We start from the raw sequence: 23629 nt of genomic DNA on the forward strand, positions 1-23629 counted from the left end.
AAATTGTGGATGGTGTACAAAATGTTCTTTTGGAAATATTTTTTTAGTCATTTTTAAGTCTGTGTTACAACAATTTTATTATTGTAATGTCGTGTGACTAAAGATCTGAGAAAATTCTATAGGAGCTGTACGAATTTGTGCTAGTGATAATATAGGGTCCTTCACAAAATATTGCTTAGAGCAAGTAGATCAATTGGATAAGTAAAACAATGAAATCGTGCAGGGCAATGCTGCAGCAAAGGTTTTCATGACATAATGAGGCTTACAGTGCAGTATCATGCAGCTGAATATGTCTGCATAAGCCTACCATACTGTAAGTTTTAGTCTTATAGTGTCTTTGTTAGCTGCTGTTAACAACTATACCTGTTTTCCTCTTATGGATGCCTCATTTTGCCTGGATCTTTGTTCTTAAAGAAGCCTTGTTTGACAAGGAAGTTTAATGTAATTAAATAAGTAGCTGAAGTATGTTTTTAAAAATGCTATTTTAGTGTCTGTTTTTCAGTTTTTTTTTTGTTTTTTTTTTTTATTGTGATTCATCTTGGCCTCTTAATGCAACTGTGATTGCAGCAGCTTTGTCTTTCAGTCCTTGAACTTTCCCTTGTCTACTGTGACCCTTATCTTTAATATTTTCTAAGGCTGCTTGTGCTGTAACTACTGTGTTTGTTTTGTGTTACTTTTGATTCTAGGAAGTGTGCTTCTGGGTCAAGCTGTTTTAACGTTTAATGCCTTCCTCTGACTAATCATTATTATATTCATTGGTCAAACTGACTGTCTAAAGCATAATTTTTACTACACAGAATTTGTACTTAATGTATCTCCAGTGTTTTTCACTAGTCAAAGAAAAAATTGTAACAGGAGGGCAAAGACTTTTTTATATTAGGTTTAACTTTCCTTGGAGAGGATGAATTCTACTGGGGCTGTGAAGAATGTGTTTTTGTGGACCACTGTAAGATGACAAGAAAATATCAAGAAGGCGAGACAAGCTGTAGAGCTGATTTGGGCAATCAGCATAATGTCAAACGTAAATGTAAATTGGCAGGCGTGAATTTTGGCTGAGTTCTTCAAAATTTATCCTTTTAAAATCCAATTAGTGCATCTTTTTAAAAACAATTCAGCTACACGATTTAACATTTGCTCTCAGTTTACTGAATTGTTAAATAAAAAAAACAGGATATGTTGAACAATTGGCAAACTGATTTAGAAGAATGTTAATTGTGGAGCTCATCTGAGAAGTGCTGTTAAAAATGTTATTAAAGACGAGCATTGATTAATTCATTCCTTTATTCCTTATTCTGTAGTACTATCTTTTTAAAAATAATTATAGCGTCATTCTGCACCTGTTATAAAGAAAAATTATTTAACTCACCTTAACTAAACCTTAAACTAAATATTTATATTAGCAGTGATGTTCCTTTGGACTCTATTCCCTATTTTGAATAATAATTATTGTTTTATTAACAATAAGTTTGTGTTCCTCCTTTCTCATTTAGTAATATTTATGTGAGAAATGATGTTGAATGAATGCAAGGATTTTTTACTTTTTTATTATATGGCCATTGCTCTGCTGTCATTATGAAAGAAATCTTCTTGAGTCCCAGTATAGTATACATTTTTCTTATTTGGGTCCACAGATTAAAAGATTTAAGACCTCCTGCCCCTAGCCATTTCACTTGACCGGTCATATTTTCATAAAAGTTGCACTCTCTAAAAGTCTTACCAAACTTTTTTCTGAAGTAAATGTCTTGTGCTTTGTATGAGGGACGTTCAAAGAGTTTCTGCACTTTTGTATTTTCATTGGAAACGATGAAAGCGGGATGAGTAGTAATTGGTTGTGTCTGAGAGTGTCATGTGACTGGTAAAATAGCATCGCAAAGTAAGGTGACTATGTAGAAAAGTGATGTCATTTGTTTTTGAAATTCTTAATAAATACAGTTTAAAAAAAAAAAAAAAAAAAAAGTGCGGAAATTTTTTTAAACATCCCTTGTATATGTTCTTTCTTTTCACATATCTCATTTGTTTAACCAATACATTTAGCTATCTTAAGAACCAAAACAATTGTAGTTCCTTTTCCTGTTTTGGTTCAAAATGGTCCGAAATTCATTTTGATGTTTTAAAAAAAAAAAAAAAAAAAAAAGCAAAAAAAACTTTTGTTTAATGTAATGTTGAAATTTAATTTTAAAGAGTATTTGGGGAAAGTAATTTTTATTTTATAGTTCAATCAGAGTTTTCTTTTCCACCAAAAATACTAATTAACCTCATGTGTTTGATAAACGAGTTTGACACCAGTCTCTTCTTAACAGGCAATACGTCAGCAGTCTGTAGATATGCCCTGTAAATATGCAAAGCTTCAGGAAAACAAAAACAGGAATCGCTACAGAGACGTGAGCCCTTGTGAGTATCTGAATTTATTACCACTGCACAGTATCTTAATGCAATTTAATTTATAATACCTTTTTTTTTTTTTTTCTTTCTTCCCAAGACAGTCAGAAATTGTATAATTTCTTAAAGGATCACATGATTCTTACAGACGTTTAATGTTAAATGTAATTGCATATGTTGCATTCTGAAACCGGTATGTTACAGAATTAGCTGACGCACTGTGATTGCTTAATTGTTCTGATGTTCGATAATAGATAGATACATTATTAATCCCAAGGGGAAATTCACATTATATGTATGTTATATATAAATCATGGTGCTGGAGAATGGTCTTGTGTTGCTTAGCAAATACAAGTAAAAGTTTCACTATACTATGTACATGTGTCAATGACTCTGTAAACCTATAACAGTTCCTTCCTAATTGTATTAGACAGCGCCATCTTTATACATATAATACAGTACTGTGGCTGTCTGTTTGTCTGTCCGGGATTTTAAATCGCCTGTAGCTCGCAAACCATTTGACCTATTGCCCTGAAATTTGGTAAACATGTACTAAGTGAAGTCTATTATCTACTTTCGGGGTGATGATTGACCTCCAAGGTTATTCCTATTTTTTTTTTATTTTTTATTTTTATTTTATTTTATTTTATTGTAGAATCAACTGTCGGTGGCTGCCAGCAGGGCGGATGGGTATGGATTGCTCCATTCTCATTCCCTACCACCTTTGCCGTCACTTCCTCTACCTCTTTATATCATAAATCATTCTTTTGAGGCAGATTGAGGACTTAAGTGCCAGCTTAAGGGAAAAATTAAGGCAAACGTACTAAGTAATTGCAACACAAACACTGACAATCAGTTTGAACGTGAAAAGATGCCGATAAAAAGAGAAGAGGCAGGCTGATAGGGTGGAGAAAACAAGAGCTGCTCAGGAAGCAGCAAACAAATGCTAAACGTACAGAGAAACAGTATGAAAACTATGAATGCTCAAGTCAAGTGTATTCACTGCATGTTATTGTGCCGTACTCCGTTACTGGTCAGTCTGTATTTCTGGTGCAGAAGTTGTAGAATTTGTATCTTCTGTAACTTGTTGTTAATATTTACTCTGCCAGCCTAAGCACTTTTGCCTAGGGTCTTAATACAAACTCCTAAACCATTGTGGATTTTTAGCCCACTCAAGCCAATTTCACTTTACTCGACTTCCATTCAGTTGTGGAGTATGTCAGATTTCCCCACCGCAGTTGCTGATCATATTGCCGGATCGTGTCAGTTTAAACAACTGACTATCACTGCACATATCATATTTACTGTCTGAGTGCCGAACGCAGTCGTACTCGCCCCTTTTTGTGACAGCCAGTAGTGTGCTGCCTGATGGAGTCAGTGCTGTTTGAAGGGTTAACAGCTATAACGAGTTCAGCCACAATCTTAGCCAATTATTTTCCTTTTTAACATTATGTTGTGAGACATCAGACAAATGACCTTTACTGTTTGAGATTTGAAACGCCAGCATTTCTTGTCACAACTTTGTATCCATTGTACTTCCGAATGAGCATTCATTGGTTGTCCGCTTTTATGCATGCAGAGCCCACCCCTACAACTAAAGACAGAATTTTATCCGGTTGAGTTGCAAACTAGTTCGAGTGAGTCAGTGGGTCTGTCACATTAGACTACTGGCTTCATCGAGAGATTACTACCAGCTGCTTCCAGGTTAGTACTGTTAGGCCACAACTAGGGGTGGGCGGTATGACCAAAATTCTATATCACGGTATTTTTCTAAATTATCCCGGTTTCACGGTATTCGACGGTATTTTTTTCCCCATGCATGAGTGGATGTTAACCACATTTTCCACTGGAATTACTGGCTAAGAATAACCTATTCCACTGTCAAGAGTATTGTACATTGTACAAAAAAAACATTTTAATGTGCACACAAGTATTAATACAGGTTTGCATTGCCCCATAAAGTGATAGTAAACCCACCAGAAAAACATGCAAATGCAAGGCAGGCACGCCGCCGTGCCCCCATATGATTAATGCATGCTTTAATGCATTTCACCATGAAAATTATATTAAGTATTTATTTTAGCATTCTAAATGTTCAGAGAGAAGGAAGATCATGAAGTGAATGTATTCTGTGCGGGGTTCGCTGCCGGCGCCTCCTCTTAGTGCAAGAAGAAGTCAGTTTAAGAATCACTTAACACAAAGCATTTAATGTGCTATATAACTTATGATAGGGTTTGAAAACATGTCGTCACACTATTACACAGTACCCAGGTACATTACACTGTATTGAAAACAAATAAAACAAGTACAACTTGGCTTGCAGTATTATCCAGTAGTATAGAAACAGTATTTACACATCTGACCTTTTAAAACTAAAGTATCTCCAGGCTCTCTGTCCATTTTCACCACGCAGCATTCCTTATGCTACCGCCCACTATTTGGGGGTGTAGCAGTGAAAAAGAGCCCTAGTGCAACAAATCTGTTTAGCGGTGTAGCAGTGAAAAAGGTCCCCACTTGAACAGTTTCCTGCTGCGCCACGTTCCGAACGTCATTTAGGCAATTTAAACCGGTGTTGCGGTATAAGAAAAATCCATATCATAAAAAAAATAAAAAAACATTTTTCGGTATGAACCGGTATACCGCCCAGCACTAGCCACAACTGAAAATTACTGGAAAAGTCTCATAATGTGACATGGCCTTTACAGCATTGAAGCTTTCACGTTAGAGCACATTTACCTCTCATTACTTTGTGCATGACCACTATCTTTAATTGCCATTTTATTGTCACTACTGTGAAATAGAGACAAATACAGGGTGGCTCAGGCAAACTGGAAATTTTGGAGCTAGGTGTTGGTGACCCTGTGGCGTCGGCAGTTGTTTGGGAACAATGCGACCTTGTTTAGAACCCCTTGCCATTAGTTATAATGGAGCAGTGGAGTGGTGCACAACGAGCGTTCGCTGTGAAAGTCTTTTACAAGAATGGTGATAGTGTGACTGATGCACGAAGGGAATTTCAGCATCATTATCAGTTAGGAAGTCACAATTGAGTCCCGTCTGCTCATGAGATTACAACATGGGTGCGTAATTTCAAAGAAACTGGTTCAGCCTTAACAAAGAAGTCCCCAGGTGGAGCTGCTTTGCATACTGCCCGACAATCGATGGCAACTATTCGATGATTATTTGGAAGGTGTGTCATTTCACACCACGGTGACTTTCCATGGCCTCAGAGATCTCCAGATTGTTTGATTTTTTTTTTTTTTTTTTTCTGTGAGGACATCTTAAAAGCCAAGTGTAGCGCTGACGTCCAGCAACCATTGCTGAACTAAAAAGGAAGACTGAAGAGGAAATTGCTGGCATTCCTCCAGCCCTGTTACGTCGAGCAAGGCAGAATTTCCACAACAGGCTATCAGAATGTGTACAGAGAAATGAACAACACCTTTATGATTTCTTCAAAACATAAAATGAATATTGATTACCATCATTTAATTGCATATCCTGTACAATACATTTCATCTTTAAATGTATTTTGTAGTGTGTTTATTCATGCATTGAACGTCAATTGAAAATTTCCTGTTTTCCTGCGCCACCCTGTATTTCCAATGAATGTCAACTCCATTTTTACTTAGTAGAATATACTCTTTTACATTTACCAAATTATTATTATTGTTAGATGTTGGCTTCATTAATCATACCAACATGTTGAATTTAACACACAAATATTGTCTAACTAAAGACTTGCACTTTTCTGCAGAAGACTGACTTTTCCTTCTCACGCTACCATAAATGCCTTAGCACTGGTTGAGAAATGTCGTGTCTTGTAAAAATTTTAAGCTAATAAATCAAGATGAACAATGTGTTTTATTCATATAACATGATTACAATGCCTTATTTAGCCCTGGAGTACTACTGTGTTGCAATTTTAGTAGCTGCAGTGCAGTCAGTCTGAGCCCAAATGGCAACACCACTGCATAAATAAAAATCATCCCTATTTACTATAGTAGCAATTTTTAGGGTTTGCCCGTTTCCTTGTACCCTTGGTACTCACCAATAATTTTCTTCTCAGGGAAAAACTCAAATTTGCAACATTATTTCATAAGCAGGTAATGCAGATGTTATGAGAACAGGAGTCCCGAAAGGTTTTATGCTTGATAAATTTAATCTCCTGTACAAATAGGTGCAAAATCATCTTACTGGACATGGCATAGTTTACCTAAGAATACTTAGCAGGATCCAAGTTTGGATAATATTTACAAGAACCCTAATCTTTATACACTTGTACACCTTATTAGAATTAATTATGTAGAGGACACTAATAGTTACAATGATGCTAATTCCATTTTGAAATTTAGAAAACAAAATTGGGAGACTCATTGTTACAGGGCAGTGGCAGGTTAGGTGGTGGCGAGATTAGAAGAGCACAGAACATGACTTGAGGTGTATTGTGGGACATTTAACATTTTTCACTATACTCTCTACATGTGACAATACTCCTGCTTTGAGTTTTAATACATTCTTTCTTTAGCATTATGTGTTTATTAAATATCTTGCTAGTCAGATCAGTAGTATTACAACCATTTGTTACTGGCTTTATTTCCACAAGAAAATTCCTGTTTTATTATTTGTGTGGTCCCAATTTTGATTTTCTCATTTTAAAATCACTTTTCCAATCTTGGAGTGCTTTACAATTTGCAGGTGTTATGTGAATGACTCATATACTTAGATATTAAATGCATCATTTTAAACCATGATTAAACAAGCCTTTGAATGCTTTGGAACTCTTTAATTAACAGACTGTGAATTTTCTTCATTTCAATACATTTTTGTGAAATTGCCACATAATTCATTTGTTGTCATCTGTTTGAGTGCTTTGCATCTCATTATTGTTTGGCTGCCGGTCAAGATTAAAAAAAAAAAAAACCCACAGTAAAGTGCTTCACCGTATTAGCCTGGCGAATTTCTATCAGTACGCTATTCCAGATTTTAGGTTTACTTCTTTTAAGTTTAGCTCTTGGAATTATAAGCAGACACTCATTTGAAGATCTAAGGTTACGATTTGGAGTGTAAGGTGAGAAGAATTCTGAAATATTGGATGGAGCGAGATTATTTAAGGCTTTGTAAATCATAAACTGACGGGCTAGCCTAAGTGAATGTGTATGTTTACGATTCCCAGGACATGAGGTACGGCTCGGTGCATCCTTCACAATAATGGACTGTAGATGATTATGCATAATAGGAAATATTTAATGGACTCTGGTTTTATTAATTTTTTTTTCTCACATTTGTGTATTAATGGTGTATTTTGTTGGGTGTTGTGATTTTTGTGGGGGTGGAAGTGCTGCAGCACGGTACTGTGTATACTGGGGGTTTGTTTGTTTTGTACAGTTCCTTATTTTACTGTATAATAACAATTCTCATTTAGCTCAACTTTTGTTTCTTTTTCTCTCTCTTTGCTGCCGCTCTAGTTTGGCAGTGCATATTATACTGTAATAGTGCCAGCTTGGGGAGTGGTACAACCTTAAACAATACCTTTTTGTTACATAGTAGGAAAATGGTACTAATAAGAGGCATCTGTAATCTTTAAAGAAACACTGTTAGTGCCAAAGGGGAATTTATGTCATGTATACATACCCTTTTAGCAGAGTTTCAAAATGTGGTTAACACTAGAATTACCAGAGCCTATGAAAAAACTTGTAGAGCAGGCCCACCTTGAATCCGTTCTCACCTCTCCCTCAGCGTCTTTTGTCCTGTAAATGTGCCGAGTAAGACAAGCAGCAAGCAGCCTGCTATTCCATTCCCCACTGCCGCAGAACGTGCACAAAGTTCTCCCAGCTCATGCCTTGATTCATTATCTGGGAGTGAAGTGCTGGAGTTTTAGAGTGGAAGTAATAGATCGTTATCTGGAACACATGCATTTCATGTGTGTTCCGTTTCTACAATAATCTGTGTAAACACATTGTTAAAACAAACGTTTTTCATACCTTAGTAGTAAATGACAAAATGTTGACATTAACTATATAATGTGTGAAGCCTGAAGTCCAAAGATCAAATAAACACTTTCACAAAAGGTTCAAGGACGATACAACAGCTTCTGTGGCGTAGCGGTAAGATTTGCTGACTTGTAGTCAAGAGTGCTCGATTCGATCCTGATTGCCTCCTATATTTGCCGTTTTTAGTAGTGACCTGCTCTTATTGTTAATATTATACAGTACACACATACATTTGGTTTGCGTCTGTAACAGACGGTGTACATCTATAGGACTTGTAAAAGTCACCTTTTTTTTTTTTTTTTTTTTTTTTTAAACTTTTATTCTCTCAGTCACGATCACGATACATACTACCGTCCTAGGGATCTGACACTGTTAGTTTTTATTTGAAACTGGGAGTAACTGTAGATGTGAATGGTGTTTTGAGGCAGTGGACGTAGACATTCTCAAATCTGGAGGGATAAAAGCTGACACACAAATGCTGGTGAATCTGCCTTCTTCGTATATCACCGTCACTTGAGTGTTCCTGCTCACGCTGAATTAGTATGCACCTTATGGTCCATGATGTCAAAAAAAAAGAAAAAAAAAAAAAAAAACAGACACATAGTTATATATGATATTTGGAATTATTCATTTTATCACTTGTATAGTACATTTCGGAAAACATTGTGGCACGGATGCAAAACTATTCATCTTCATTCACATAACACCACATGGGTTTTTTTTCCCCTGATCTTGCCAGTCCCCACATGTTGCTGTTTCTTTTGTACTCCAGGACATGCAGAGGCAACAATAGTACAGACAGGTCAGTTCAGCGCTATGTGCAATCATCACATTCAACAGTTCACACACACGCAAGGACCGTCCTTCCTACATTTACGACATGTGTACCTGTTGCAATGCGCACACTTCTCTCTATGCTTGGGTTCCTATTACATTGAAAGGGCGCCTGACACTGACTCAGCCGCTTTCCCCAGGAAAGTAAACTGTCTTGGAACAGAAGCTTGTCGATGTTGCATCCTCCTTTTCTTTTTCCATCGCCTTTTCTAGTAAGATGTGATGATGAAGTTCCTCTGCAAGGTGAACCATGAACACTCTTCTTTTCTCAGTGGCCTCCGTGCATGCCTTGCACAGTACATGTGCGTTGATCACTGCCACGTCAAGCGTGTTATAACACAAGCAACCGGCCATCTGCGTGTTCCTGCATGCACTGAATAAGCTTATGCCTTCTGGTGCACGATGTCAGCGCAGCACGGAGAAAAAATAGAGACAAATACTGTATATGGGACATTGGGTATAAATTTATTGTACTTGTCAAAGTTAGCTTTTTTCAGTTTTATTCTCTGAATCACAATCACGCTGTATCCCCCCCAACCCCGCCCCTCCTGATCTGACACTAAGTAACCGCGCCAGCATAAATTCACACCTAATCTGACGCTGTTCATTTTCGAATAGTATTGCATTAGTGCGATGATGATTTCTGATTGGTACTATTCAGGTCATAAAATGATTTCTTCAAAATGTCACATATATTGTCTCTCTTTCAGGTTTGTAATAGAAACCACAGCATAAAGAGAAGTGTGTACATTGCACCAGGTACACATGTCATAAATGTAGGAAGGACGGTCCTTGCGTGTGTGTGAACTGTTAACATTTGAATGTGATGATTGCATATAGCCCTGAACTGACCTCTCTGTACTATTGTTGCCTCTGCATGTCCTGGAGTACAAAAAAAACAGCAACATGTGGGGACTGGCAAGATCGGGGGGAAAAAAACACGTGGTGTTATGCGAATGAATATGAATAATATGAATAATGTTGCATCTAGGCCACAGTGGTTTCTGAAATGTACTATACAGATCATAAAATGAATAATTCCAAATATCATATATACCTATATCTCTGTTTTTTTTGACATTATAGACCATAAGGTGCATACTAATTCAGCGTGAGCAGGAACACTCAATAAAACTGAAAAAAAAAAAAAAAAATTCAAGTGACGGTGAGATACGAAGAAGGCAGATTCACCAGCATTTGTGTGTCAGCTTTTATCCCTCCAGATCAGAGAATGTCCAGGTCCATTGCCTCAAAACACCACTCACATCTACAGTTACTCCCAGTTTCAAATAAAAACTAACGGCGTCAGATCCCTAGGGTGGTCGTATGTATCGTGATCGTGACTGAGAGAATAAAAGTTTAAAAAAAAAAAAGAAAATGTAACTTTTACAAGTCTTATAAATGTACACCGTCTGTTACAGACGCAAACCAAATGTATGTGTGTACTGTATAATATTAACAATAAGAGCAGCTCTCTACTGAAAACGGCAATATAGGAGGCAAGTCGGGATCAAACCAGGGACTCTTGATTACAAGTCAGCAGTCTTACCACTATGCCACGGAAGCTGTTGTATCATCCTTGAACCTTTTGTGAAAGTGTTTATTTGATCTTTGGACTTCAGGCTTCACACATTATATAGTTAATGCCAACATTTTGTCATTTACTACTAAAATATGAAAAAACGTTTGTTTTAACAATGTGTTTACACAGATTATTTTAGAAACGGAACACACATGAAATGCATGTGTTCCAATAACGATCTATTATTTCCAATCTAAAACTCCAGCACTTCACTCCCAGATAATCAATCAAGGCATAGCTGGGAGAACTTTGTGCACGTTCTGTGGCGGTGGGGGATGGAATAGCAGGCTGCTTGTCTTAATCGGCACATTTACAGGACAAAAGACGCTGAGGGAGAGGTGTGAATGGATTTAAGGTGGGCTGGATCTACAAGTTTTTTTCGTAGGCTCTGATAATTCTAGTGTTATGCAGAGATCATAGTTTTGTCATCAGAGAAAGTGGTTCTCCCTCTTTTCAGTGGATAGTACCTGTCTTACTTCTCCATAGTTAGGGCTTTGGGGCAACTTTACATGTAATTGTAAGATTCATCAATCCACTTAATCTACAGGTATATCAATGTGGTTCAATCTCAAGATTAACTTCTATAAATCTTTTGCTGAATACAAGAGTATTTTGTATTGTTCAGTCACATTTTCATTCAAGGATATTCGTTTAGGTTTTATTTTTTGATAGCGCTTGTACCCTTTTTTTTAGTGAAATTCATGAAACTTATTGTAAAGGAATATATAAAATATGTTGATTTGACAGCACAGAGAGTTAAAAGAGGGAAAAAGTGATTAACATGAGTAAGATATGAGTGACATGGGTGCACAGAAAAGCAAAGGCAGACACATTGGAATTTAACAGCAAGACCCAACTTGTGATGCTTGTGAGAATCTTTCCAAGGGACTTTGGCAGCCTTTAAAGAATCCACTTTATATTAGTTGTATATACAAGCCAACCTACATAAACCTCACTCTCTTATATAGTTTTAAGATATTTTACCAGGCCTCAGAGTTGTTCAATGAATATAATTAATATTTTAAGACTGCCGTAAGTTCATATTTAGTCATGTCTTCCTTTATATACTCATATAGTTTCACTGGAGTTGCTTTTTCTTCTACTCCTTTCAAAGCCTTACTTACTTATCTGTAGATCCCAAAATGGCTTTTCTGATGAGGACGACGACAACATTTATCTCTATGGCACATTTTCATCCAAAAGGATTTAACTCAAAATTCATTAGAAGGTGTCAAATATACTGTACTTGAAAAACAAATTAAAATTAGAATAACGTTTAATAAATAGTATACAACAATTATTGCACACTTAGAGTATAAGATATATAATTAAGAGAATTCTAGTCCGTAAATAAAGAGTTGGTTTTCTAAGTCTCAAAATGCGAGGACCATTTCTTTGTAGTACTTGACCAGTATTTAAGATTTTATGACAAACAGAAAATAAGATTGTTTAAAAGTACACATATAACTTAGAATTATTTTCTAAATAATAATGTATAATACATTTTTAATGTCTGAACTTAGGCATAGGTAGGATGATTTGAGGTAAGTGGTAATGAAACTACATCCATCCATCCATTTTCTTAACTTGCTTTATCCATTGTACGATTGTGGGGCAGGAGAACCTAATTATACAGCACTAGACAGAAGACAAGAAGGATCTCTGGTATCCATCTAAGCAGTCAGTCACCCACACCTTTCCAATTTATTTTAACTTGCCTATCTTTGGCAGGTGAGAGAAAATTTCTATACACAGGAAAATGAGCAAGCTACACACACACACACTACATGATTCTATTTATACAGGACAGACGAGGCAGTCCACTGCCAAGGGCCCTGAACTGAAAGATGTCCCACCCTCAGGAGACGCCCCCAGAAGAAAAAAACATAGTAGCAGGATTAGATTATCATGTAATATCTCTAAAAGAATGGTAACCAAGGATAGCGCAAAGAGAGAGACAAGTTGATTAATATTGCATAATAAGGAGGGGAGTGGGGCTGTGATAGTCGGTATGAATAATCCAAAAGAATAAAGCGAAGAGACAGCGAGACTTACACAAACAATGTGGACACAAACTGCCAAAAGAAAGATAGGAGCAAAGCCAAAAACCTGTCACTGTGACAGTGAAATAGAGGAAAAGCTGAACTGAGGTATGTGCTGTCCTTCTAGAGAACTATTCATCATGATGGGAAGCTGGAACATTTTCTGTGTATATTGCACAATAGTTTCCAGCTTGTTTTGAACTGTTTTGCACTGCATGTTTAGGTTGGGTGTTGCTGCTTGAGCCAGTGAATTTCATTTGGGGATCAATATCTACATGTCTGTGATATCATGCTTTTTGATATCTATCTGTTTAACATATAGTGCCTTTCAGATTTATTCTTCTGTTAAAACTGTGTGATGTGATGTGTTTGCCTCCATTGCAGCCATGACAAACCAGAAACTTCAATAACAATGCCTTGGATATTAATTTTTTTTATTTTGTTTCCTGAAAATTATAACTTTCAAATTGTGAAATTATTTTTTGAAGAATTGCCCAGTCCCGCTCAGGATGATACTGCCTTATTGAACTCCTACCTGAACCATTTGCCATCCCTCTTAACTGCTATCGAGTGTATTTCTACTCATGGCTCCAATCGAAAAAGTTATTGGAGTGGATAAATTATAAAAATATATATTGATATGATATTTTGCTTTTCCTTTATTTGTCATTCTTATTTTCTATTTGTCCTTCACATTTTCCAGTTTGATTAAAAACCTGGCCATTAATATCTTCCTTTCATTCCAGGACATTGAAGTATCCAATTTAGTACTGGTGTAGCTGTCTCCAGCGGCTCCTAACACGTAGTAGTGAAACAGGACAAACTTTAAAAATCAATAAACAAATAGGTATCACTAGTTAAGTGAAGGCAAGATACACTCCAAAACATGGCTAGAGGTAGACCGTTTCGAATGGAGGCTGGCGTGTGAGTGAGGAGGGCCACCCCCTGGCTTCCCATTCCTGATATCATGCTTCCCTCTCCCTTTGGCCCGCAGCCTCTGTCTCGGATGAGCACAAATAAATCGCTGCTGCAAGCGAACTATGATTCTTAGCGCGATGAGAGAAGTTGCAAAATCAACCGGAATGTTCAAGCAATCTAAATCCATTAAGTAGTTCTCTTGTTTGCTAGCTGAGCGGAGGCAAGGCCCAGCTTTCCACTCCTGAAATTTTGCTTCCCTCGGCCCGCAACCTCTGTCTCAGATTAGCACAAATAAATCACTCCCGCAAGTGAACTACGATACTTAGTGCGATGACAGAAGTTGCAAAATAAACCGTAATGTTCAAGCAAATTATAGAAAAAAAATCCAATCTAAATCCGTTCTCTCGTGAAAAGCAGACAGACAGACAGAAAGAGACGTTGGATTTTATATATTTATTACTAAACGAAGGTTGTATATATGCACGGATGGCAGATGCACCGAAAGCGCATGCGCACTGTGCCTCAGCGCCCCAGAGTCAGTAGGTGGTGCCCAAACAACACAACACCACCTGTAAACTAAACTTCAGGTCACAATACAACCGCCGCCCGAACGCTAACACCACCACATCTACAACCTTCGTTTAGTGATGTTTGTATATATGCAAGGAAGAAGCACCGAAAGCGCACCCATGCTGCGCCTCAACGCCCCCGAGTCCAACCCAGCGGCTTCCCAGAGTCAGTAGGTGGTGCCCAAACAACACAACACAACCTGTAAACTAATCTTGAGGTAAAGCGTGCACGCCAGGTTGTATATATGCACAGATGCCAGAGGCCACAAGCAAACCGTACACAGTACAACCCCCGCCCGAACGCGACCACACACACCACCGCATATACCACCTTAGTTTAGTAATGTAGCCCACCAAGCCCAGATCCGCCGCCATGGTCACTTCAGCACGCGAATCCACCACCATCAGCAAACGACTTCTAGCTAACGACACAGCCAGTAGAAAAATAAAAATGAGACCGCTTGGATAAAAACAATGAACGCAGGCACCTACAACGCACTTCTGAAACACCAGAACCAGATGCGTCACGGCTCCAAAAAGAAACCGCTTTAGTACAAATATTTATTTAATTAAATGAAAACTTTCCCAGGACGCACCCACCCTCCATGATTTTTCTTCCCTCCAAATATTGGAGGGAACAAAGTGATTGCCATTCTTGTATTTGCGATTCTTTCGAGAATCGCGGGTTTGCTGGTATATATATGATAGATAGATATAGATATTGCACATGTTAATCTGTCATTATAGATTTTCAGAAAACTATTTTACTGCTGTGCTAAAAAGTTTTGGAAAAACTTGCAAACACTTTTGAACATAAAACACAAAATGTCTGTATGAAAGGGAACATGAAATGTGATTTTATGTGTCTTAAACATAATATCTTTGTGTATGAACTTGTGTGTGAACTGTTTAATATAAGCGAGCCTAATACTAGGTGGTGTAACCTGATTGTTTTAAAAAGGAACAGAGGGCTGGAAGATGCTAGATCTTGTGTTGTGTTTGCTTGGCAGCCGTGATGTGAGCGAATGAGCTATCGAGAGATAGATTATGCAGCTGTATTTTTTTGTTGGTTCAAAAGAGGTAACCACCTCCAGTCAATACAATTTGAGTAGCAGAGCATTAATAAGAATTTTGATGAATAAGAGGCACATCTGTAATTATTCAGTAATTTGTTTGAAAAATCCGGTTGTCTATAAAATATCTACAAGTGCATTACAGTGAAACCCATCAGAATTTTTCATTTACACAGTGATACAAATGTTAGACCATGCAGCCCACTCCTAATCCAGTTATTGTTGTCTTTTAAGAGCTTTAGGGCTACATAGGAAGGGACTGCTTATTTCAAACCATAATTAACAATTAGAATGAACGTAGTCCTGCACTTTTATTTTGTCAGTGCTGTGCTGCCTCTTAATAAAGTATTTATCTGAAGTTGCATCTCTTCTTCTGTCTGTCTTTTAGAGTTATTAAAGACTCTGATTCATGATAGGTCGCAAAGAAAGGGTGTCCTTGTCAGACTTTCAACTGAATCACCAGGCCTTTACTCTGTGGTTGATTTGAAACCTAATGTGCACCCTACCTGGTTTACTATTAAACTTAATAAGGGGTCTTCTAGTTATTTTGTGTTCCTCCCTTTACTTCCTTGATATTCAAGCCCCATTTGTTCATTTTAAGCCCCCTGTCTTTGTGTGCTCACAGAACTCTGAGCAAAGTTAACAAACAGTTTCTCAGAAACACAACTCCACCTTTTGTAATTTGGCTGTGACAGATGGTCTCTGTCTCTTCCACCCTGAGCATATTAACTCTTTTATTGCTAATAATTTTTTTTTACTTTTGTCCCAGGACTGACCATTTTTTGAAAGAACTCTGTTTTCTGAAAAGCACACAAAGCAATGATTTCATACATAAATCAACATAAAATGTTTTATATTCCATGAGCCCCTACAGCATGTAAATTCATCTTATTACATTCCTGTTTGTCTCATCATTCATAAGCTGAAAGGCACTTTCTGGAAAACAACAGCTTGAAGTAGTCGAGTGGCTGGTAATCCGTAGTGTCCATTAGAACATCGCGTCGTCTGATGAAGTCCAGTTGCCAGCTTTCCTCCCACAGATCTATGTCTGTGTAGTCCTCCCAGGTGAACGTTGCTGTAGGCGCATCAGCTACACGAGCGTGTCCAGCACTACGATCACCTGATCACCTGTCTTTCGTTTTTCAAATTTCCAGATCGTTTGCATCAAAATCTGAGTTCAATAAGTGTCTGTGTAGTCCTTCCAGATGAACGCTGCCGTAGGCACTTCAACTGCACGATCAGTTGATGCAGGTACCTGTTTTTCATTTTCGATCTCCAGATCACTTGCATCAAAATAGGAGTTCAAGAAGTCAGTGTCCGATACGCAATAAATCAATGATAGTATTTTTCTTTGCACATCCGCTTCACTGTCTCGCCCAATGTCGATGCAATCCTAGTCATTGTTTATGCTACTCAAATACACTCTGGGATTTGACGGCAAATCAGTGAGTGTAACAGTCCTCCTAGCAAAGAGGGTCTACCTATAATGTAACGGTGAGTTTTATCGATTTTTTTTGACTCCTGCCCCTGAATATCAACTCCTGGTGTCGACAAAAGTCGACATCCATCCTAAAAGAGTTGGAGCAAAACCTTTGCCTCAGATTGGCTCAGTTTCTGAGGTGTACAGTTTTTCTTTTCCTCCAATTAACTGGTCCTGTGGGCAAATATTGTCCCATTTTCCTATCAGCTTTCTTCTCACCCTCTTTATATAATTTTTCATGTTTGCTTTCTTCTAATTTTAAAGCCGGTGGCAGCCATGTGTACACCTTTTACACCTTGAAACCTGGAAAAAGTAAATCTGTTTTTAGGCAAGGATGCTTGTTTTGTGCTTTTTTTTTTTCCCATATACACAAATGTTAAACTAATCACTGCAGCTTCGTGCATACATTGAATACAGCTGCTTCTCAGGTCCAGGGCAGTGTGACGGTGCTGTGGTTAATGCAGTTGCTTTGTAACAGCAGGCTGTTGTGCTAGTTAACACTCCAGTAGAGTGAAATCCAATCTTGGGTAGGTCACTGCTGGAGTGCCATTTGCTTGTTCTCAACCAGTCCTCATAGTTTTTCTTCGGCTACTTTCTGTTTTTTCTAACAAATCTGTAAGGCTTGTTTAACAAGTTGAAATTGGTGACCTGTTTGGGATTGAATAAATAACCAAATCTTCAAGAGAATGATTAGACTATCTCCAAGATGCAGTCAGGCAAGGTAGTTCTCCATCTGTGGCATGTAATTCTTCAATGTGCTTCTTCCTATTGGTTGGACACCAACTACCACATCCATTTTCGTAGAAAGCAAGAAAGCCTTGTATATTAAAAAGTGGTGTATTTCAGGTCCTGAAATTCATTTTTGGTAGATTGGTGGGCAGTAATTATTCTCCCTCCTACTCCAGTGCTGCAGTAAGTGTGTTTTTTGTTTTTTGGTTTTAAGTGACTGTTAGGTCTGATTGAGGGAAGGCGGAGTACAGCACGGAAGACTGATAGCGGGGTATTGATTTCATGCGGTAATAGGGGGGGCGTTGGAGAGGGTGCTAGAAAGTTGTGTTTGGGGTTAGGAAGTCAGCGATTGTTCAGGTAAAACTTTTGTGACACTTTGTCATGTCAGTCACTACAGTATCAAAGAAAAGATAGAAACGATTGCATTTCCGCAAACAAAAGGTGATTAATCATCACAACCAGGTGTAATTGAAAAAATACCAGGCCAAATTGAGGTCTGAAAAAAAGAGTAGACAACAAAAGTCTTTTCGCATTCGCATCATTCAATGGATAAAACGTGGATTTACACAATAATGGACCATATGCTATGAGAATCTGTGGTCCCACAACAGTTAAAGGAACGACAAGTTAAATTTCAAAGAGTACATAATTCGGTCAGGTGTATATTGATGATCTCGGAGAAGTGATGCAAATTTTAACAGGCAAAATGAAAAGGTGATGTGTATATTCCGCGAGTAACATTACACACCAAAGGAGATCGTGATATGCCATTCGTAGTAAAATGTTTACAGTTTACCGTGAGAATAGCTTTTGCTATGACAATCAATAAATCACACGAACAAACAGAAAAACTCGAATTATTTATTACAGAAACAGAAACAATATTCACTCACGGGCAGTTATACGTTGCGTTGTCACAATGTGTCTCCAGAAAATATTGTTTTTAATGAAGCTTTAAAGTAAAAGTGAAGATAATAAAATTGAAACAATTCCAACACACAAATCATGTGCTCTCCGCGCATAGAAAGCGTATAAGCACAATACAGAGAATAGACACCCAAAGGCATTGGAGAGAAAAAAAGGCAGATAAGAGATTATGAAAGCAGTGCAATTCAAAACGCTCAAACGAACAATGGCGCGATACACATGCAGACAAAGGTACACAATATGAAAGCAGTAAAATTAGAAAGTATTGTAGCGTCCCACCCAGGTTGACAGCTTTTTGGTTTTAAGTGCGTCCACTATTAATGACCATTCATTAGGATTAATGAATATCATTTGCTATCATTGTCATTCACTTAACTTCCCTGAGGAAACAACTGGCAATACAACTAAAGAGTTTACACGTTGTTGTCAAAGGGGTCAGGTTAGACTGCCTCCTTTAGATGAATATCCTTAATATCTACGAATGTTTCTAACTAACAATGTACCCAAAAGTAAAAACATTATGGACCGCATTAGATCCTACAATAGTTTATTTGCTTTTACATCTACCGGGGTGAATATCAGGCCACCAGCTGGCGATGGCCCATGCTGCTTTCGCGTATGTAGACAAATATTACATCGGATTGCAACAGTGGACCCTGAGCCAAATCACAAACGCAAATATGCACAGATCTACGTGTTAGATCCAGATGACGCACTCTTTCAACGATTTTACTACCAATGTTGTGTATAAAGAAGTATTCCAATAGATCCTTCTAATGTGCCATGGTATGGGTTCTTTACTTCCTTTGTTCGTCATCTACACCTTTTACAATTCGATATATCTCAGACATTCATCAATGTATTTCAGGTTACCCAACCCCGGGGGTAGGCGAGCGAAGCGAGCAGGGGGCGGAGCCCCTTTGTGTCTTTATAACACAGAAATAATTATACATAGGAAGTCACCTGCACAGGGCTATGAATGTATGGGATTGCTTGCCACCTCTGTGCAGTGAATTGGGTACATAACTACATCCTTAACCCTTCTTGACACTTCCCTATTCTTCCATTAGTACACTTTTTTCTTTCTGTGACCGTGACTCCTGTTTGCTAAGATAGAAATACCATGTCAGGTGAGGGAGTCTGATCAGTCCATTGGAGGTCATGCCACTTCGTGAAATTAACTCTACTTGGAAAATGTTGCCATTCCAAATTGCCTTTTCTTTCATTTATCCAACCTAGGAAAGAAGATTGCTTACTGGCTTCTTGTAGGTCTGGCAGCATGTAGATGGTTGTTCATAACTCTGAACATGTATTCATTCCTGGCCACTAAATGATGTTGTTTTTTTTTTTCCTCCACTTTCCTTTTGCCTGTTTTTACTCTACTATGGCTACATTTACACTGCAAATGCAAATGACTCCATTTTTGTATATCCGCGGCAGATACTATGAATGTGAAAGAGGAACTAAGATGGTGGGGGCAAGACGTGAACAGTTCTGATGCAAATCAATGGTTTGCCAGTCACATAATGTCGAAGGGGAATGGTCTGTCAATATCTGTCTATAAAAATCTCTCGGGGGGGGGGGCGGCGGCCGCCGCCGTAAAACTGTGCTCTTAAAGCATGGTGCTTCTGTCAAAAATTGCATAGTATCAAGTCTTTACCTCGGTTTCTTTCAATTGGCATGTCAGGATCAGTACAGACATCCATCTTAATTTTAAATGCAGAGATATGAGGAGGAGGAAGAGGATAGGAGCATGCACTGATACAGTGCATTGCCTAACCCACCACATGACAAACCAACTCAGGATCCAGATTAGGACCCGAGTGCGGCCATGCAACGGGTGACACCTCAGCACCACACTAGTTAAAATGGAGTGGAACACTGTGAGGTTTTCTTATGGTGGCTGGAGTGCCAATTCTGCCACCAACCCCCAAGTTTTTCCCTGCAGGTTGGAGGGCCAACATGCAGGGCTGGATGCGGGTGCAAAAACAAAATTTAAAATTATAGGTTTATGGGGTCATTAAAATTAGCTGGGTGTGTAAATCTACTGACAGTTCTTATTCAAATGTTTAAAACTTGGGTCACATTGAAGTCTCATATGTCTGTAGCTGACTTAGTGCCAGATTTGAAAGTAGTCTAAATTCAATTTGAAAAATTGATCCCATACTTAAAAAATAATAACTTGTCATTTTTATATGAAAACAAAAAATTGAATGCTTATCTACATTCCTTTTTTAACAGGTGGTTTTGTGTAATTTTACATTGACTGGAGATGCGTTTTTTTTATTTTATTTTTTTTTTCTTTTTTAATAATATTGTTGTGCACAATCTTTTTTTCTCTCACAGTTGACCACAGCCGAATTCGTTTACAGCTGGGTGATAATGATTACATTAATGCCAGCTTGATCTCCATGGAGGAAGCTCAGCGCAACTACATCCTCACACAGGTAAATCTCCATTACAGTTTTGGGGTACTTAACAATTACAGCTTCTCTCTACTGCAAACCTTTAGCCCACCTTTCCTGGTCAGAATGGTGGCTGTAGCAGGCTCGTACCAGATTTCTTTAACAACAAGAGCAACATTTATTTATATTGGACATTTTCATACAAACAATGTAGCTCAAAGTGCTTTACAAAATTAAATAAAATGAAGTTAATATAAAACATAAACAAATATGATTAGGCAGTATTATACAGTATGTAACAAAGAAAAGGTAAGCTTGAATGGCCAGGAGGACAGAAAAAACAAAGTAAAACACAAACACTACTTAGGCTGGAGATAAAAAATAAACTCTGTCAAGTCTGTATGCTGTTCTCGTTAATTTCTAGGCACTTTTAGAACGGCTGTGAGAGGAACAGTTTTCCATATACAGTGGAACCTCGGTTTGCAAGCATAATTCGTTCCGGAAATGTGCTCGTAGTCCAAAGCACTCGTATATCAAAGTGAATTTCCCCATAAGAAATAATGGAAACTCAGATGATTTGTTCCACAACCCAAAACTATTCATATAAAAATGATTAATACAAAATAATTAAAGTAAAAATACATAAAACAAATTAATTTGCACTTTACCTTTGAAAAGAATCATGGCTGGTGTGAGTAAGTTTCTAAACTCTTGTGGGATTGCACCCAACGGGACTACACGCGGAAGAGCGCCCCAAAGCAATCGCAGTCTCCCAGTGCTGTAGCAGTTCTCCGTAAAAGCGAATCCGAAAAGATCGCAGACACGCTATAAGAGCCTGCCATCAATGGGTGATACAAGGAACATTATAAATGTGCAGGGCCCTGCCTGATTGCTGTGTCTGTGTATAAATAACCACGCTGTTGCTGTTTCAAGCTGAATAAAGCTTGTTGCTATAAAGTACTGAGACTCAGCTTCGTGTTTTAGGGTGCAAGACGGGGACTCGCACGTCACAGCACACACGCACGCGCGAGCACACATATACAGACACGCGCGCGCGCACACACACAGTCACAATGCTAATGCTGTAGTAAACACTATACGCTCGTTGACTATATGAGTGAGGCACGCCGACTCAGACGGAGAATAGGAGACGATTGCCCACAATCCCGCAGTGAGAGAGAGAGAGAGAAGAACCATCAGCTCAGTTGTGATCACATGACGCTCAGCAGAAAAACTACTCGAACTGCAAGACCTCGCTCGTTTATCAAGTGAAAATTTATTAAAAATTTTTGCTCATCTTGCAAAACACTCGTAAACCAAGTTACTCGCAAACCGAGGTTCCACTGTGTGTGTGTGTGTATGTATATATAATATATATATATATAATATATATACAGTGGTGTGAAAAACTATTTGCCCCCCTTCCTGATTTCTTTTGCATGTTTGTCACACAAAATGTTTCTGATCATCAAATACATTTAACCATTAGTCAAATATAACACAAGTAAACACAAAATGCCGTTTGTAAATGGTGGTTTTTATTATTTAGGGAGAAAAAAAAATCCAAACCTACATGGCCCTGTGTGAAAAAGTAATTGCCCCCTGAACCTAATAACTGGTTGGGCCACCCTTAGCAGCAATAACTGCAATCAAGCGTTTGCGATAACTTGCAATGAGTCTTTTACAGCGCTCTGGAGGAATTTTGGCCCACTCATCTTTGCAAAATTGTTGTAATTCAGCTTTATTTGAGGGTTTTCTAGCATGAACCGCCTTTTTTAAGGTCATGCCATAGCATCTCAATTGGATTCAGGTCAGGACTTCGACTAGGCCACTCCAAAGTCTTCATTTTGTTTTTCTTCAGCCATTCAGAGGTGGATTTGCTGGTGTGTTTTGGGTCATTGTCCTGTTGCAGCACCCAAGATCGCTTCAGCTTGAGTTGACGAACAGATGGCCGGACATTCTCCTTCAGGATTTTTTGGTAGACAGTAGAATTCATGGTTCCATCTATCACAGCAAGCCTTCCAGGTCCTGAAGCAGCAGAACAACCCCAGACCATCACACTACCACCACCATATTTTACTGTTGGTATGATGTTCTTTTTCTGAAATGCTGTGTTCCTTTTACGCCAGATGTAACGGGACATTTGCCTTCCAAAAAGTTCAACTTTTGTCTCATCAGTCCACAAGGTATTTTCCCAAAAGTCTTGGCAATCATTGAGATGTTTCTTAGCAAAATTGAGACGAGCCCTAATGTTCTTTTTGCTTAACAGTGGTTTGCGTCTTGGAAATCTGCCATGCAGGCCGTTTTTGCCCAGTCTCTTTCTTATGGTGGAGTCGTGAACACTGACCTTAATTGAGGCAAGTGAGGCCTGCAGTTCTTTAGACGTTGTCCTGGGGTCTTTTGTGACCTCTCGGATGAGTCGTCTCTGCGCTCTTGGGGTAATTTTGGTCGGCCGGCCACTCCTGGGAAGGTTCACCACTGTTCCATGTTTTTGCCATTTGTGGATAATGGCTCTCACTGTGGTTCGCTGGAGTCCCAAAGCTTTAGAAATGGCTTTATAACCTTTACCAGACTGATAGATCTCAATTACTTCTGTTCTCATTTGTTCCTGAATTTCTTTGGATCTTGGCATGATGTCTAGCTTTTGAGGTGCTTTTGATCTACTTCTCTGTGTCAGGCAGCTCCTATTTAAGTGATTTCTTGA

The 23629-nt window shown here is 38.3% G+C and overlaps 1 protein-coding gene across 1 annotated transcript in view; it reads left to right on the top strand.

Annotated features, from left to right (window-relative positions):
* ptpn1 (protein tyrosine phosphatase non-receptor type 1) overlaps positions 1–23629 on the top strand; it is a 92426-nt gene that overhangs the window by 33267 nt on the left and 35530 nt on the right. The window contains exons 2-3 of the mRNA XM_028812084.2: positions 2301–2391; positions 20867–20967. Coding sequence (XP_028667917.1) covers positions 2301–2391; positions 20867–20967 — 192 coding nt within the window. The remainder of the gene's footprint in view (positions 1–2300; positions 2392–20866; positions 20968–23629) is intronic.

Source organism: Erpetoichthys calabaricus, chromosome 10 (genome assembly GCF_900747795.2).
Source record: "Erpetoichthys calabaricus chromosome 10, fErpCal1.3, whole genome shotgun sequence".
Classification (NCBI taxonomy): domain Eukaryota; kingdom Metazoa; phylum Chordata; class Cladistia; order Polypteriformes; family Polypteridae; genus Erpetoichthys; species Erpetoichthys calabaricus.